The sequence below is a fragment of the Triturus cristatus genome, chromosome 7, assembly GCF_964204655.1.
Source record: "Triturus cristatus chromosome 7, aTriCri1.1, whole genome shotgun sequence".
Lineage (NCBI taxonomy): Eukaryota > Metazoa > Chordata > Amphibia > Caudata > Salamandridae > Triturus > Triturus cristatus.
The window spans coordinates 218,666,558-218,681,760 of record NC_140590.1 but is presented as its reverse complement, the minus strand read 5'-3'; the positions used below and the strand labels follow the sequence as shown (position 1 = coordinate 218,681,760).

Below are 15,203 nucleotides of genomic sequence, written 5' to 3'. Positions count from 1 at the left end.
GCTAACCCAGTCAGGTTAGGTGCAATCCTTGCACAGCCCAGCGGACACCCAAATGCTCGAAGACATATTATGTCATATGCAAGCAGAAGTTTCTCCCAAAGTGAACGTGCTTATTCGCAAACTTAGAACATGTTGCAGTTATATGGGCTTGGGAACATTTCCACGCATTCTTAAAAAGGAAAGCCCATGTTCCTCATTGCTAATCCGGCACTGATGTCAATGTAAAGCCTGGGTCTGAAAGAACAATTGAAAACCCCCGGAGTGCTGTTGTTCCAGGATCGCCAATGCAGATCACAGACATTTTTGCTGTCTGTTCCCAGTTTCTGAAGACACGTTCAGAATGTGTGATCAGAGCGACACGAAGACTCATTAAAGAGCTATGATTGTATATATATTAGCAAAAAAAAATCATCTTTTATTTATCGGAGGGGTAGATGTATTGTCATGTGAGCTAGCAATGATGGAACATTTTTACCTCCTGATGGACTCCCTAGAACTGTGATATAAGTGTTAGAGCGTAGTGAAGTAAAGGAAGGTTTAGAATGTTGAGTTTGCGGTTACACACAAACGAATAAAGATGTGTAATGCCAAGCACCGTGTGTGGCGAAGTCATTGGGGGGTACCCAGGCTGGGGAGGACACAACAGAATGAACTATGTAAAACTGCCAAAAATAAAATGTTGAGGCCTGTCATGCGTTCTAATCTACCCTCCCAGAATTAGGGACAATGCGTTAACTTTTGGTGTCAGCTGTAATTCTTGGAGCGAGAGATAGGAGCGTGCATGACAGGCATCAACATTTCACTTTTGCCTTGTTTCCATCAGAACATGATTTGGGTATCTGAATTGTGTTTCTGCATGCAGGAATAAGGAGGCGGGAGACTATCCTTGAAATCGGAAGTCTCCCGCCTAAATCAGGAGTGTTGACATTTATGATATGCAGATGATGTTGACAACATTAAAAACTGATCTGAAACCTTAAAATGCTAGATACTTAAGAGAGTTGCTAAGCACAAGTGCTAAAGAATGGCAACTGTTGGCAGTTCCCTACATCAGCTCTTCCTCAGGCCACAGGGAGAAAAATGTATGACCATCCTTAACATGTCAACAATGGAAGATGTGAAATAATGTCTCAAGAGTGGAGGAATTCAAGGTAAGAAATATGAGATTTGTAACGGAAGTACATGTGGTTGTAAAAAAGTTGACTTGGTTGAGAATCATTATCACTGTGTAGAGTGATAGATGTAATTTGCTACACAGGCTTACATTGACCATTACGTGCTGCCATTGGAGCTAACAAGTATTCAATAGTATTGCCGATATGTACTGAAAGTGGACTACAATAATAATGAACATTGACATTTTGATGTGCTTGTCATTATTTGGGATAAACTGTTGATGTGTCTGCCTGGAAAGTTGACAGAGATTTTCACCAAAGTATGAGCAAGGATGCTTCTCCGTAGGATCATGCCATTTCGGTTTGATCCAGGACACACTTCACAGCAATTTATTATACACAGGTCCACAACACACAGCATTTCCACATTAAGAGTATGTGGAATTTCATGATTGCAGTGCAGCACATTTGTTTGTGTCCACAGAGAACACCAGGTGTACATGAATGCAGGCCCAGACAGGGAACCAAAATCACCCCAGGCGAAACTGTTCAAACTAGCCCTGCTTCCTTCCTCCACGCTCATATTGCAATTCTTCTCTCACTCTCTATACTCATTCTCTGTCCACTCTCACTCTCTCCTTTCATCTCTCTGTCTCCTAAAGTCCCCCTCTTGCCCTCGTGCCTGCTGTAATTCCCTGGGGAAGCTGGAGACTGTGGCAGAGGTGACATTAGCTGCCCCATTCCTTGAAACTGGCCTCCTAAGGCTCCAGCTAACAGGGGGAATGCCAAGTGGAAACATAGGGAATCCAGGCCTGCATAAGTGTAATCAATTGACCCTACGAAGTCAGGCAATCCATCTGCAGCAAGAACATTTGCTTTGCACACGTTGACTGTGTCGACATCAAAGGGGAACTGTATATGCTGTCTACTCACTGTCTGCAAAGTATCCATTCCTTATCAGAGTATATTGCTGAAGGCTGACTGAGAAATGCCATGCACCAACCCTATTCTCCTTTGTGTGGTGCCTATTGCAAAGAATTCTGGCACTGCTACTGTTTGCAGGAAGGAGGGATGGCAGAAAATGCCTTTGTTGTGCTGCAGAGTATCCATAGTAATGAAAATATATTGTGAATTGTGCCCATATCGTGCCTGTATATATTCTGAACCTCAAGCTGACTCATGCTTAAAGGTTCCAGCCTTACTTAGTCAAACCTGGCTCATCCTGTACTGCTGTGCTATTTGAGGTCAGTGGTTGGTGGCCTGTTTTCCATCCTCACACTGCACGATTTATTATTAAAATTACTTAATATTATTTTAAGGTATTTTTACACTAAATTGTGTTTAATATTCTCCTAAATAATTATAAACATTAGTCATGCTCCCTGTACCTTTTCAGTGGTAGATCACTGCCACAGCAGTTACTAGAAATAACTTTACACACGTACTTTCAGTCTGAGATGTTTTTACCCCCTGACTTGAGCTGGGGAAGACAGATACATCTACATTTAGGTGTAAATCTCCACTTAGGAATGGCGAATAACAACATTTTTCGTTTACACCTGGTAGCAGAAACACATTTAAATGTGAGTAAATTTACATTTGTGAATTTGTGTAATACCCAACAACTTTCCGATGTAGTATTGAAGGTTGGGCAAACTCATATTGTGGCTAAGGTTTCATTTGTTATCGGGTAGCTCTCCATATACCAATAACCAGTCAATCTCATATGACACCAGCTTTGATCTTCAGTGAGGCCGCTGCTGTGCACCTAAATGGACACACGTATGAGTAAAGCAGCACTTTGAATATGCATTTTCCTTACATTATGCCCACTATTACAACCTGTTGGAGAGTGGATTATTAGTAGTGGTAAATATATATCTACCACTGGCAATAAGGCCACTAGCACAATATAGGGCTCAGAATAGGTCTCAGAAAATTATTCACATGCGCAACCATTGGTAGCTTGGCTGCGAGCAAGCAGGCTTAGCTTCAGAGACAGGCATGTAAAGCATTTAAAAATAACAAATCAGTAAATAATTAAGACACAACTCACAATAAAATGCCAACACCAATTTATAACAATAGTAAATAGTTTTACTTTTAAAATGACACTAAATTGAAAAATATCCAATTTAGGGAATCGGAGACATGAATTTTTAAATATTTAGCACTATATAACACATTGAAACCTATAGCGCCTGTCTGGACATCTGGTTGCACTAGCCCCGGACAAAATCAATGTTTCACGATAGGCCCACGCTCAAAGTTTTTACCTTCTGACTTCGAAACTTTTCCAGAGCTTTTTCTGCCAGGGTCCCTCGGAGCTCTCCACCAGTCCAGATCCGGTGAGGGATCGCTGGCTTGCCTTGTGATGAGCTACTGGTCAAACCTATGGAAGTCAGACCTCCGGAGCTTTCCAGCAGGACAAACCAGAAATCCAGGCAGGCTTGCGCTGCAAGGTGGGTGGCTTGACTCTCTGTGTAGGTCCCCGTCGCCTCTTCTACCTTCAGAGTTAGAAACCTTTACAGAGCTTTTTCTCCCGGGGTCCCTCACCAGGCTGGCTTTTGTGAAGGTTCGCCTGCTTGGGTTTTGACTAGCTCCTGGTCAAACTCTGGAAATTGTATCTCCAGAGCTTTTCCTCAGGACAAACCTGGAGGGCAGGCCGGCTCATGTTGAGGGTCGGCAGCATGGCTGGCCAGGTCAGGTCGATTCACTTCTGGAGCTTTTTTCCAAAGTTGCTCCAAACTTCAGGAACTTATTCCTGAAGTTCCCCTGGCGGCCCCAAAGTGTCCAAAATCTAATATAAGGGTCTGGAAGCCCCAAGAGGGACCTTGAAAGTTTTGGAATTCAATTCCCAGAATCCACTTGGACAAACCCCTTACAAATCCACTGGAATCACTCCAGATTGGGGATTCGTTGTGGTGATGGTCCAGGTGAGCTCTTTCCACCTGTAGATTGCAGGGAGTCCACTCTTTAGTCCTTTTAAAGTAGGTTTGATCCACAGGGCTGTAGTTCTAGATTGTGTTGCAGGTGCAGTCCAAGTGCAGGTCCTGGTTGGTGCAAATCAAACGTCCAGCATGGACCCTTCTTCTTCTGTGATTTCCAGCAACAGATCTGAGAGGCTCTGCCCCTCTCAGATACTTATTTAGTGTTCTCTGGGGTCACACAGGAGGATACTTCTGCCAAATGCAGTACAGGTCAACACCCCAGACCCTGACCATTTCCTCCAAAGCATGGCACAATGGTCTCTCAGAAAGCACTATTTCTCTAAAGTTCACTATGGCTGAAGTCTCAGCAGAGAGGCAAGAGCTGGATAAACTAACCTCCAGGGTGGCCCATCTCCATTGTCTCCCCCCCCCCCGGCATCTGCACATTCCTTCCTTAAGCCTGCCATCTGGCTGGGATCAGAGGGGGTGGGCATAGATGGACCTGGCTTTCTCTGCCTGTCCCCCTAGGCCTTTGAAGCTCATTGTTTACAACCGCCCCCCCTTGCTCTGGCATTCCTATACAACAGAACACTCTCCTCCCAGAATAGCTCTTCACCCCAGGTGCCACTTATCACTTCATCAAATGTGCTCGCTGGCAGTGTGGAGGGAATGTCATGCTGACAAGTTTGTTCTTTTAAATTGCACTTACTTTTAACATTGTAAAATCGTAAAATTGTCCACGTACTCACATTTCTGCATCACTACACCCCTCCCCGGTCCACTGCGAGGTTAGCTCATTGGAGTGGAGGGAGGCAGGTCTTACTTCCGGGCAAGAGGGAGGTCAGCGCTCTAGTGGCTCAACCCCCAATACAAAACCGTATGCTCTCCTTGTCGCGCGGCGGGCGTGCCGGCGCACCAAAGGCAAGCCCGTCTGCGCCAGTCTGCGCCCGGGAGTCGCCAGGAGCCAGGGACCCCGGCCAATCGGAACCAGATAATGGCCCCCCACTGAGATTGGTGTACTCCACTAGAGAGCTGTTGGAGATAAGACCTAAGCCCTGCTCCGCTGACCGGTTTGGCACCTGGCCACTCCGGAGGTCCCTTTTGCATGCTTAACCTGCCAGTTTCAGTGCTCTCTGGGCGAGAAGCCACCAATCCCTCATGCCTCTGCCAACACACAATCTTTTGGCTTTCAACCTGCTATTTTTGAATGCCCTAATGCAGGACTTGCCACCACTAACACAAGTAAACGCCCTACTAATTCTCAGCAAGGTTGGAGAAGTCTACTATGTAATGTAAGATCTCTTCCCAAGCACTCTGTCGAGGTTTGGGATCTCCTTTCCTCTGTGCAGCCTGACCTTGAGTTTCTGACCGAAACCTGGCTGAAGCCCCACTCTGTCCCCTCCATCACCCTCGCTTTGCCCGAGGGATATAGGCTCGCTCGTATGGACAGACAATTCAAGATGGGGGGTGGAATTGCCATAGTACACAGAGACAGCTTCAAGGTTACCATATTAGAACAACGAAGTGAAGTGACTATGGAAGTCATGGTCTTTCGTATAGACCTCTCGCCCCAAACAAGCTGGAAGGGGGATCTTGTCTATCGACCCCCTGGCCCTTTAACGGAATTTTCTTTACAACTCTCTGAATTAATCGCTCCACACGTGACCGCGAGCAGCAATTTTTTACTGCTGGGCAATTTTAACATACACAGTAAATGTGCCTCCAATGTGGATGCAAGGACACTCCTGGCGGATTTAGCCGTATTAAGGTTATCCAAGCTTAACGAGGGCCCTACGCATACAGCTGGACACACATTGGATATAATTTTTTCTAATTCTCCCAATGTCCTTTGTGAATCTCCACAGCCATTGCCTTGGTCTGATCACGCATCAATTTAATTTTTTATTCAGGCCCTTAGGAAGATAAGCAGCCTTAGCCATTCTACCCACCATTGTCGTCGACAATGGAAGAGAGTCACCTCGGAGGGCTTCCAAGCCTCTTTTGTAGAACCACGGATCTCAGATTTAGACAACATAGAAGATACCCTCACCAAATACAATCTGGCTGTTTCTAGTGCTATTGACCAGTTGGTCCCTTTGAAATCTCTTCCCATCATCCCTAAACGCCCTCAGAATGCCTGGTACTCTCCCCAACTACGCGTACTGAAACGACTTTGTAGGAAGCATGAAAAACGGTGGCGTCTTACCCATGATGAAAGAGACAGAGGTCGGTTTTATGCCTCTCTGGCCAATTACCATGGGAAAATTAGGGCAGCACGTAAAGCCCATATAATACTACAACTGGATCAGGCGCATAATGACCATGAAGTGCTTTTCCGCATTCTCCAAACCTTTACTAATCCTATAGCCTAGGAGAACCCAGTAGCTCCTACGCAAAAATTGTGTGATGACATTGGAACTTTCTTTACACAGAAAATAGAGCTTATCTATGATAAACTAGTTTTGTCAGGGAGGCATTTTACAATCATCTCACCACCTGAGATGCCCGCGCAGATAGCTACTCAACCACTAGAGAGTTTCCCCCCGGTTACACAGGCAGAGGTAGAGTCACTGATTCGTATCGTAAAATCAGAATCCCCTCGGGACACCATTCCGGCTAAGATCATCACTTCCCTTGCTTGCCATCTGTCCCCTTCAATCTCTCCCTGAAAGAGGGCCATGTTCCTTTAGAATGGAAAGCAGCACAGGTCATGCCTATCCGCAAGAACACCAAGGCCCAGTGACTGAGTTTTTCTATCTCCGTCCTATTTCCCCCCTCCTATTCCTGAGCAAGCTTTTGGAAAAGCACATAAACACACATCTCTCCAATTATGTTGAACGGACGGGTAGCCTTGACTCTTCCCAGTCAGGTTTTCGGCCTAACCACAGTACAGAATCAGCCCTTCTAGCGGTCACCGACAACATCAGGATGACCCTAGATAGGGGCCATTTCACAATTCTGGTGCTGTTGGACCTATCCGCCGCGTTCGACACAGTTTCCCATCAGACACTTCTCAGGAGGCTGGAGGAGATTGGACTTAGAGACTTGGCTCTTCAGTGGATGACGAGTTTTCTATCTTCTCGTTCGCAGGCTGTCAACCTCGGCCCATATCGTTCAGCCCCAACAGAATTGACCAAGGGTGTACCTCAGGGCTCTTGTTTGAGCCCGCCTCTGTTTAATATCTACATGGCTCCCTTGGCCAACCTGTTAAGGAGTTGTGGGTTTATTCCCATCTCCTATTCTGACGATACTCAGCTGCTTTTCCCGTTTGCAAAGTTTACTCCATCAGTGCAGGAAACCTTCTCTTCGGGAATGAGAACTATTTCTCAATGGATGAGGAGTAATCTCCTTCAGTGCAATGTGGGAAAGACGGAGATCATGCTTTTTGGGGAGGCACAACTATTGGGGACCCCTAATTGGTGGCCAACTGATGTGGGTACCCCCATTCCGAAAACCTGCAGCAAAAATCTTGGCGTTTGCAGTGAACAGACCCTCACTATGAAGGAGCACGCTGCTCAGACAGCTGGCTCCTGTTTTCAAGTGTTGGGTCTGTTGCGCCGGATCCTCCCTCTGCTCCCTGATTCGACCCGGAAGACACTGACCCAGGCACTTATCTTAAGCCGTCTGGATTATTGCAACAGCATGCTGGCCTCCGCTAATGAGGCCGCCTTTGACAGACTGCAGGTTGTCCAGAATACGGCGGCATGCCTGATCGTCAACGCCCCCCCAAGGACTGCCTCCCGTCCTTTGCTTTACAAGCTTCACTGGCTCCCTATACGGGAGCGAGTGAAGTTCAAGGTCTGTTGTATTATACACAAGGCCTTGGCCAATTCTGGCCCTCCTTACCTTATGGACAAATTCATCCTTTACATGCCTCGGAGGTCTCTCCACTCAGAATCTAAATTCCTACTTGAGGTACCTGGAATTAAAAAGGCCCGATTGGGTGGCAAGTCCCTTTCTTATCTGGGCCCCGGTATTGGAAGACAGTGCACGGACCATCTCCATTTTAGGAAGCAGCTCAAGACTTCCCTCTTCTGTTTTTAATTTGTAACAGACTGTTCACCATATGCCGCCCGTCCAAGCGCAGAGATACCCCTTCGGCAGTCGATTCTGGCTCTCTATAACTAAATAAATAAATAAATAAGCCTGGCTAATCCACTTAACTCTGACCAATCAGGACAGATCACTGGAAGGCTGAATTTTGGCTTGCAGACAAACTCAGGATAAATTCAACAACAGCTTACTGTTGGATTCATCAATACCATTTTCCTAAGTCCTTTAATGATATTTGTTTGCAAAGCCTAGCATTAGTTATTAAATAATAACTGATTACCATGTTAACCTATGTGGCAGGGGATCTACAATGGGAAAAATTAACCGCGCAATTTTTCCACCACCAGGAGTTTATAACACATCTTTTATAAGGACCCTGCCTATATCTACAGAGCCCCCACCCTGCAACACCTAGTGGAGACTTAAGAGGTTGTGAATATGTAAAAATATTGTAGATCCTCACTCCACAGTGACTTAGCACAAAAGTTGATTCTGGGAAGGACTTTACTATAATGAGGGAAGGGAAATGTGCAATTTCACAATCCCCAACGCATATAAACCTCTTTTGTAAAGGTCCTCCATTATGTACCTGACTCCCACCCTTGGGACACCTAGGGGAGACTCTGGGGGAACCTAATCTGCCAGAATATTGTACTTTATCAGCTTTTAAATGCTACAAACACCAAATTCGAGTTTGGGCACAAATAACATGTTAAAAGCAGTCCTGAAACACAGGGCTGCTTTAAACTGTCCTCAGGCGTCAACAGTGCACACATACAAGTGCAGAAAGGGCTGCTGGACTCTAAACTGCCATGCCCTTCTATTTACTAGGGACTTAAAGGCAGTTTTAATCCCCCTGCCCTATTAAGTACTAGGGCCTTCTAGGGGAGGTAATGCCAATCATAGGGGTATCCTAACCCACAGTGTACCCTAGTGCATGTAGGTGTTTCACTGTATTCTAATTGTGTTTTCAGCATAGCACTGGCCCTGGGCCTGATTAGGCAGAGCCAAGGGACAGTCAGAGTCAGTTACCACCAGTATCAGTCTGCAAAAACAAATGGGGCTGCCCATGGCACAAGGATGACTTTGAAACACAACCACAGTACTTTTAAAATAGAGAATAACCAGCACAGTCAACAGACCTGAGAAAGTTCTGCCAATGTACATGTAGCCACGACTTCCAACATCTAGTGGAAGTTGTATTATTTGAGTCGTTTGTACCTCATGAATTGCCATGAAAATGGTGAGCAGAAGGGTCACCACTTTGCACAGTACCATAAATGGTTAATAACGTACCTGTGATACCTTCAAACAAGGGGGCAGGGTGGAGGAGACATTTTGGGCCCATTACGATGTCAGGCAGAAGGCCATCTGACAGCTTATCGTTGGCATTCCACCTGACCTTTGAGGCATCAGTCCGACTGCCATATTATGATATGGGTGGTCCGACCTATACCTGCGGGAGGAATCGGGGCGAAAGGTGGTTCATAATCCCCCAAATGGAGTCGGTGCCTGCTCCGGCTCCACCTTGGAGATCACAATGCACATTTCCGACAGCCTTTCTATGGCCTGTGGTCCCCCCCTAACATCCATGCATGGATGTTTAATAAGTGTATCTTTCCTATTGCAGCCTGTGATGCAGCCCGCAGTATAAGCCGTAATAGGAAAGATACATTTTCTGACCACCGGGAAGGTGGTTGCATCCTAATTTGGGAAGCGGGACCGCCATCTCCTTGTAAGGTGGTCCTGTTTCCAACATGATGCTGGTTGGACGCTTGTCCAACCAACATCGTAATGGGCCCATAATATATTAGTAATAGGCTCAGCAATGTATATATGGTGATATTGCTGGTATGTGTGATCATGCTATTAAACAGATGAGTGGTGTGGTAAGAGGAGCTGACTTTAAGGTGAAAGTTAACACATGGGCAAATTATTACTTTAAGAAAAGTGTGATGAAAGATGGCATTCTCGTGGTCGGTCTCAAATACACAGCAGTTCTTCATTGCTAAGGACCGTGCACAACTTAGTTAGAACACCCTTGCACTCTCATGCACTGATATACAGATGCCATGTCCCACTCGATACAACTGAATATGCATGCTACGCATGTCATGTCTCACCCCTGTACAGCCCGTTGCCCAGGTCGCGTCCACATCCTGTGATTCTGGGCAAAACACTTAGGAGCATATTAACAAGCTGGCAATAAAAAATTATCGCCGCTTTTGCGGCCGTTTTTAGGCCGAAAAGCGGCGATAATTTTATCGCCAAATTAGCAAGGCCACGCTAAAGCGTGAAACCTTGCTTTAGCGTCAGGATTTCTAACGCCCAGCTTTGCATCTCTAATGAGATGCAAAGTGGGCGTTCCTGACCTAACATGACAGGAGAAATGTCGCTAAGCGACATTTCTCCTATCATCAAGCCCTACGCTATGAAGCATAGCGTCGGGAAAAGTAGCGATAACCCCTGTTATCGCTACTTTCCTTATGCCTGCTTCAGGACTGACTTAGCCATGATATCCTATGGAAGGTGGATATCATGGCTAAGTTTGTGAGTCCCTATCAGCAAGCTAACGCCACATTGCGTGGGATTGTCTCTGGGTTTCCAGCGATAATCTCACGTTAGGCAGTTTGTGTGAGGATTTTTATCGCTGAGGAGATAAGCGTCGCTAATAGCACGCAATCTCAGCGATAAAAATCCACGTTACCCGGCGATAATTATCCTCACGCTAAGAGTGCTGAGCGATAATTATCGCCGGTTGTTGCTGATATGCTCCCAAATCTCCCCGTGCCTGAATATATAATGTAAATATGGTGCTCATGTACAGCGCTCCAATACCTTTGGGTCGAGTTTGCGCTATATAAAAGATGCAAAAAAAAAAAAAAAAAAAAAGCAGCCACTGCAATGCAACATAAGAAAACAATGGTTCCTGTGGATAAATAGAACTAATTGTTGTTCTTGTCTGGATAAATCAATTTCTTAGTCAGCAGCGTGTGTCAGCTGCAGTGAGGCCTCCCAAGTAGGCTCCGGGTGCAATGACCGTGTACATAATAATTCACTTTGTATATTCACTTATTGGTCCCATTTCTTCACTTGGGGACACAATGCACAAACAGTACTACTTTTGACTGAAAGAAGTGTACCTATTGTTTATTTATTTATTTATTTTTTCATGAAATATGTTATACCGAGCAAACTGTGTATAAAGTTTTTCTTGCCCTCTGACATTAGATGGTCCTTTTATTGCGAATGTGCACAAGTATTTCAAATATTAGTTCTATTTATCCACAGGAACCATTGTTTTCTTATATTACCCTGGTTCCGTCGTGAGTAGGGTTCCCCTGTTACTTCCTTAGACTGCAATGCAGCAGGCATACATAGGAGCGTGCATTTTGCAATGCAGCACTATACCTATTTTTACCACTTCAATAGAAGTTAATTCTACGGCAGGTGCTGATACCCTGAGAGTGGCACTTAGAGCTTGTCATCAGTACTGGTGTTTTGCAAGCCTACGGATGGACATCACCCTTGCCACCCCGATTGAATTAGTAGGTGGGCATCAGATCAAAAACAAAATATTCCGAATTGGGATGGTTGAATCTAGTGTATTTCTTTAGTTACACTAAATGCAGCATGTGACATAGCAAGAAGTTTGTCGCATGTTGATTTGTTTGTCAGCAGCTGCATACATGCAAAGCATTCTGTGAAATGGCATTGTGTTTTTTGTCTCACTCGCAGGGTGACTCCGGTGGGCCTCTGGTCTGTAATGAGGAGCTGGCTGGCATAGTTTCTTGGGGACACATACCTTGTGCTGAACCAGGCAAGCCTGGTGTCTACACCAACGTCTGCAAATACAAGGAATGGATCGCTGGCATCATAGCAACTGGAATCTGTCCAGAATAGCAGTCTCCTTCCTGGCATCACATACAAATACTGTGCCTAACATATCAATAAAAAGAACTGCCATATCATATGCCTGGGTCTATGCATTCGAATTGGTATCTAAAATTGCTTTTATACGTTTGAAATGAAGGCCCTGATTACAATGCCGGCTGGACGAGTGTCTGACCAGCATCGTTGTAGTAAAGGGACTGGCTGAGCAGGCACCGCCCTCATTGCATTCCGACTGCAGGGCCGATGGGCTCTTTGAGCCTGTTGAAACCGCAGCGGTTGGTCCCTCACCCATGCGGTCGATTTGACCACCTTGTAATGCAATGGTCTGACTGCTGCTTCAGGTGTTGGTGGGTCCGACACCGACGTGCTGTCGGTGTTGGTCCCACCAACATCATAATGAGCCCCTAACTTTTGATTCAGTAGCCAATTGTATTGGATTTTTAGAAGCCTCTAAAAAATACAACTCTTCAGAATATGCAATGTAAGTTGGAGAACACCATGAACTCTTTGTGATAATTTAAGGGATTACGTGATTCATAAATAAGACAAATGATGTTTCTTAAATTCTGTTTTTAAACACCTTTACCAAGCATAAGATATCCTACAACTTTCACTGTATACTGCTTAGGAAACTGTAGGAGTGTGGCCATGAATCTGCTCTTTATTGTGATAACAGAATATTTGCCTCTCTGTAGCCCTGTTACATTTGAGGCTTTAGTCCTGTAAAGGTTTGCTCAACCTAATTATGTTTTTGTATTTTAAGAAAATTAACTCTACAGAATGTCTAATATACAAGCCTACATTGGTTACATCAAGGCAGAATGTGTATTACCTCCTGTTAAGCTGAAGTTTACCCTTTAAACATGTATGTAATATACAGTAACCTCCTTGGGCCACAGTGAGAATGAGACAACCACATGTGCAAAACCCGCCATCCCCTGCCAATCAACTTGAATTCTAGTAGATTGTTTGATTTGTGGATGTTTCTGATTATATGCTTTAGCACATTCTTAAAAACAGGCCTAAAACTAGGCCTGCACAACATTTGCATATTTTCTCATGTGAAAATTGAGGGAAATTCCAGAAAAGTATCCATAATGCTGATCTAGCACTTTGCACTATTTTCTTTCAGCATGAACTGCATTTTTGCATATTTATGGGGGGATTCACGTTCTCATTTCACACTAATAAATACCAATAAATCACAAATGATACCAACAACAGTCAACCGCCTTGTCTGTTTGTGTTGTTTCGGTGCTCTCCAATAAGTATTTCTGCCCAAACGTAATCTCAATTATGCGACGCAGTGAAATTGTATTATCTCGGTCCTTTAGCATAACAAGCGTAATGAGAAATGCAAGAATTTGCACAAGTTTACACCTCATAATTGCAATTTTGCCAGGCCCTACCTTAAACAAGTGATTATTAAATATTGTTTTTACTTATTTAAAATATTATTTCTTGGAGTTTTGGAATATGTCTAAAGAGTAGCTACTTAATCCATTTATGTGAATCAGTTTCTCGCTATTAGATGAATGTAGATGTGATCTTTTGAGAGTATCCACAATTGATTTACACATTGGTGCCTCAGGTTAGGTGAATTATTATGTCCACATTGTTGCAATTGTGCGTAAACCATCTATTTTAGGACATACCCATTCCTTACTCCTCATCTCTACTTCTCATCCATCATCCCTACTTTTCATGCCTACTTCTTATCCATCATTCCCACTTCTCATCCCTACTTCTCATCTATAATCCATACTTCTCATCCATCATCCCTACATCTAATCTCTACTTTTCATCCATCATCCATACTGTTCATCCATCATCCCTACTTTTCATCCCTACTTCTAATTTTCTAATCTATCATTCATCATCCCTACTTCTCATCCATCATCCTTACTTCACATCCCTACTTCTCATCCATCGTCTATCATCCCTACTTCTCATTTCTCATCCCTCAGTGATACAACACACTTTCAGTGTTGTGAAACACCCCTCCACACTGCTTGGTTAGCAAAACAATCAGCATTCTATGGGTCTAGTCACTGAAAAAGCAGCCGTCTCATTACATATGCTGGTTGAGTACAGATAAAGGAAATACAGTTGCTCTATGGTTCCTGTGAATGCAAGGCTGTACAACATTTCTTTTTATTTAGGTAAGTGCTTTTTTGTTCACACAGGCCTCTGTGAAACCTCTGTCCTTTTGGGAAGATAAGGGGCCTTTGGTCTGGGCCATAAATCAACACTTAGGGCCTCATGTAGGAAGCCAAATACCGGTCGGTAACGGCCGATTTTCGGTAATTATACCGTTACCGACCGGTATTTTGGCTTTTGGTATGTAGGGGGATCATTTTTGTATTCGGTAATTTACCGAATCGGTAAAATTACCGATTCGGTAATTTTACCGATTCGGTAAATTCCGATTACAAAAATGAGATGTAGGGGGAGTGTGTGTGTGTGTTTTGGAGTCGGTATTTACCACCAACTATTAGTTGGTGGTAAATAATGAATGGATGTGTTTAAGCGTTTTAAAGCGCTTAGACGTGTGCAATGTGGCAGACATACATGCCCTTAGGGCATGTATGTGTGCCACATGTGCACACATGGCCGTCTCAGGGGTGCAACAGGGTGTCAATGTGACACCCTGCCACCCTTGCATGTGTTCCCCTAATTACCGAATCGGTATTTACCGATTCGGTAATGAGGCATACCTTCCCATCAATGGGAAGGTATGCCTCATTACCGAATCGGTAAATACCGATTCGGTAATTACCGACTTTTACCGAATCGGTAAATAATACCGACTCATTAGCTACATATCATTTACCACTTCATAAATACCGAATCGGTAAAATTCGGTATTTATGAAGTGGTAAATGGGTCCCTACCTACATATGGCCCTTAGAGAGAGGACTTGACAGCTCATTAGAAACCTTTTCTGGTTTTAGTTTAATATGTAACAACTCTGTCCAGGCTTTGCTCTTCCTGGTTTTCAACACAACTGAATCTAAACCAGGCCTGAAATATGCAAACTGCAAGGAAAGAAAAAAAACAGCTCTCAGAGTTAAAGGTAGTCTCAACTAAAACATGTTCTTTGTTACACATAAAACTAAAACAAAAAAAGGTTTATGATGAACTGTATTACCCTGTCTCGAAGAGATGATTTAAATAATGTTCTTTGTTACAATATTAAACTGGAACTTAC

General features: G+C 44.2%; 1 protein-coding gene across 1 annotated transcript in view; it reads left to right on the top strand.

Annotated features, from left to right (window-relative positions):
* Positions 1 to 13,215, top strand: part of LOC146809259 (trypsin-like) — a 148,740-nt gene extending 135,525 nt beyond the window's left edge. Inside the window, exon 5 of the mRNA XM_085616081.1 lies at positions 11,837 to 13,215. Coding sequence (XP_085472207.1) covers positions 11,837 to 12,001 — 165 coding nt within the window. The 3' untranslated portion in view covers positions 12,002 to 13,215. The remainder of the gene's footprint in view (positions 1 to 11,836) is intronic.
* Positions 13,216 to 15,203: the final 1,988 nt, after the last annotated feature.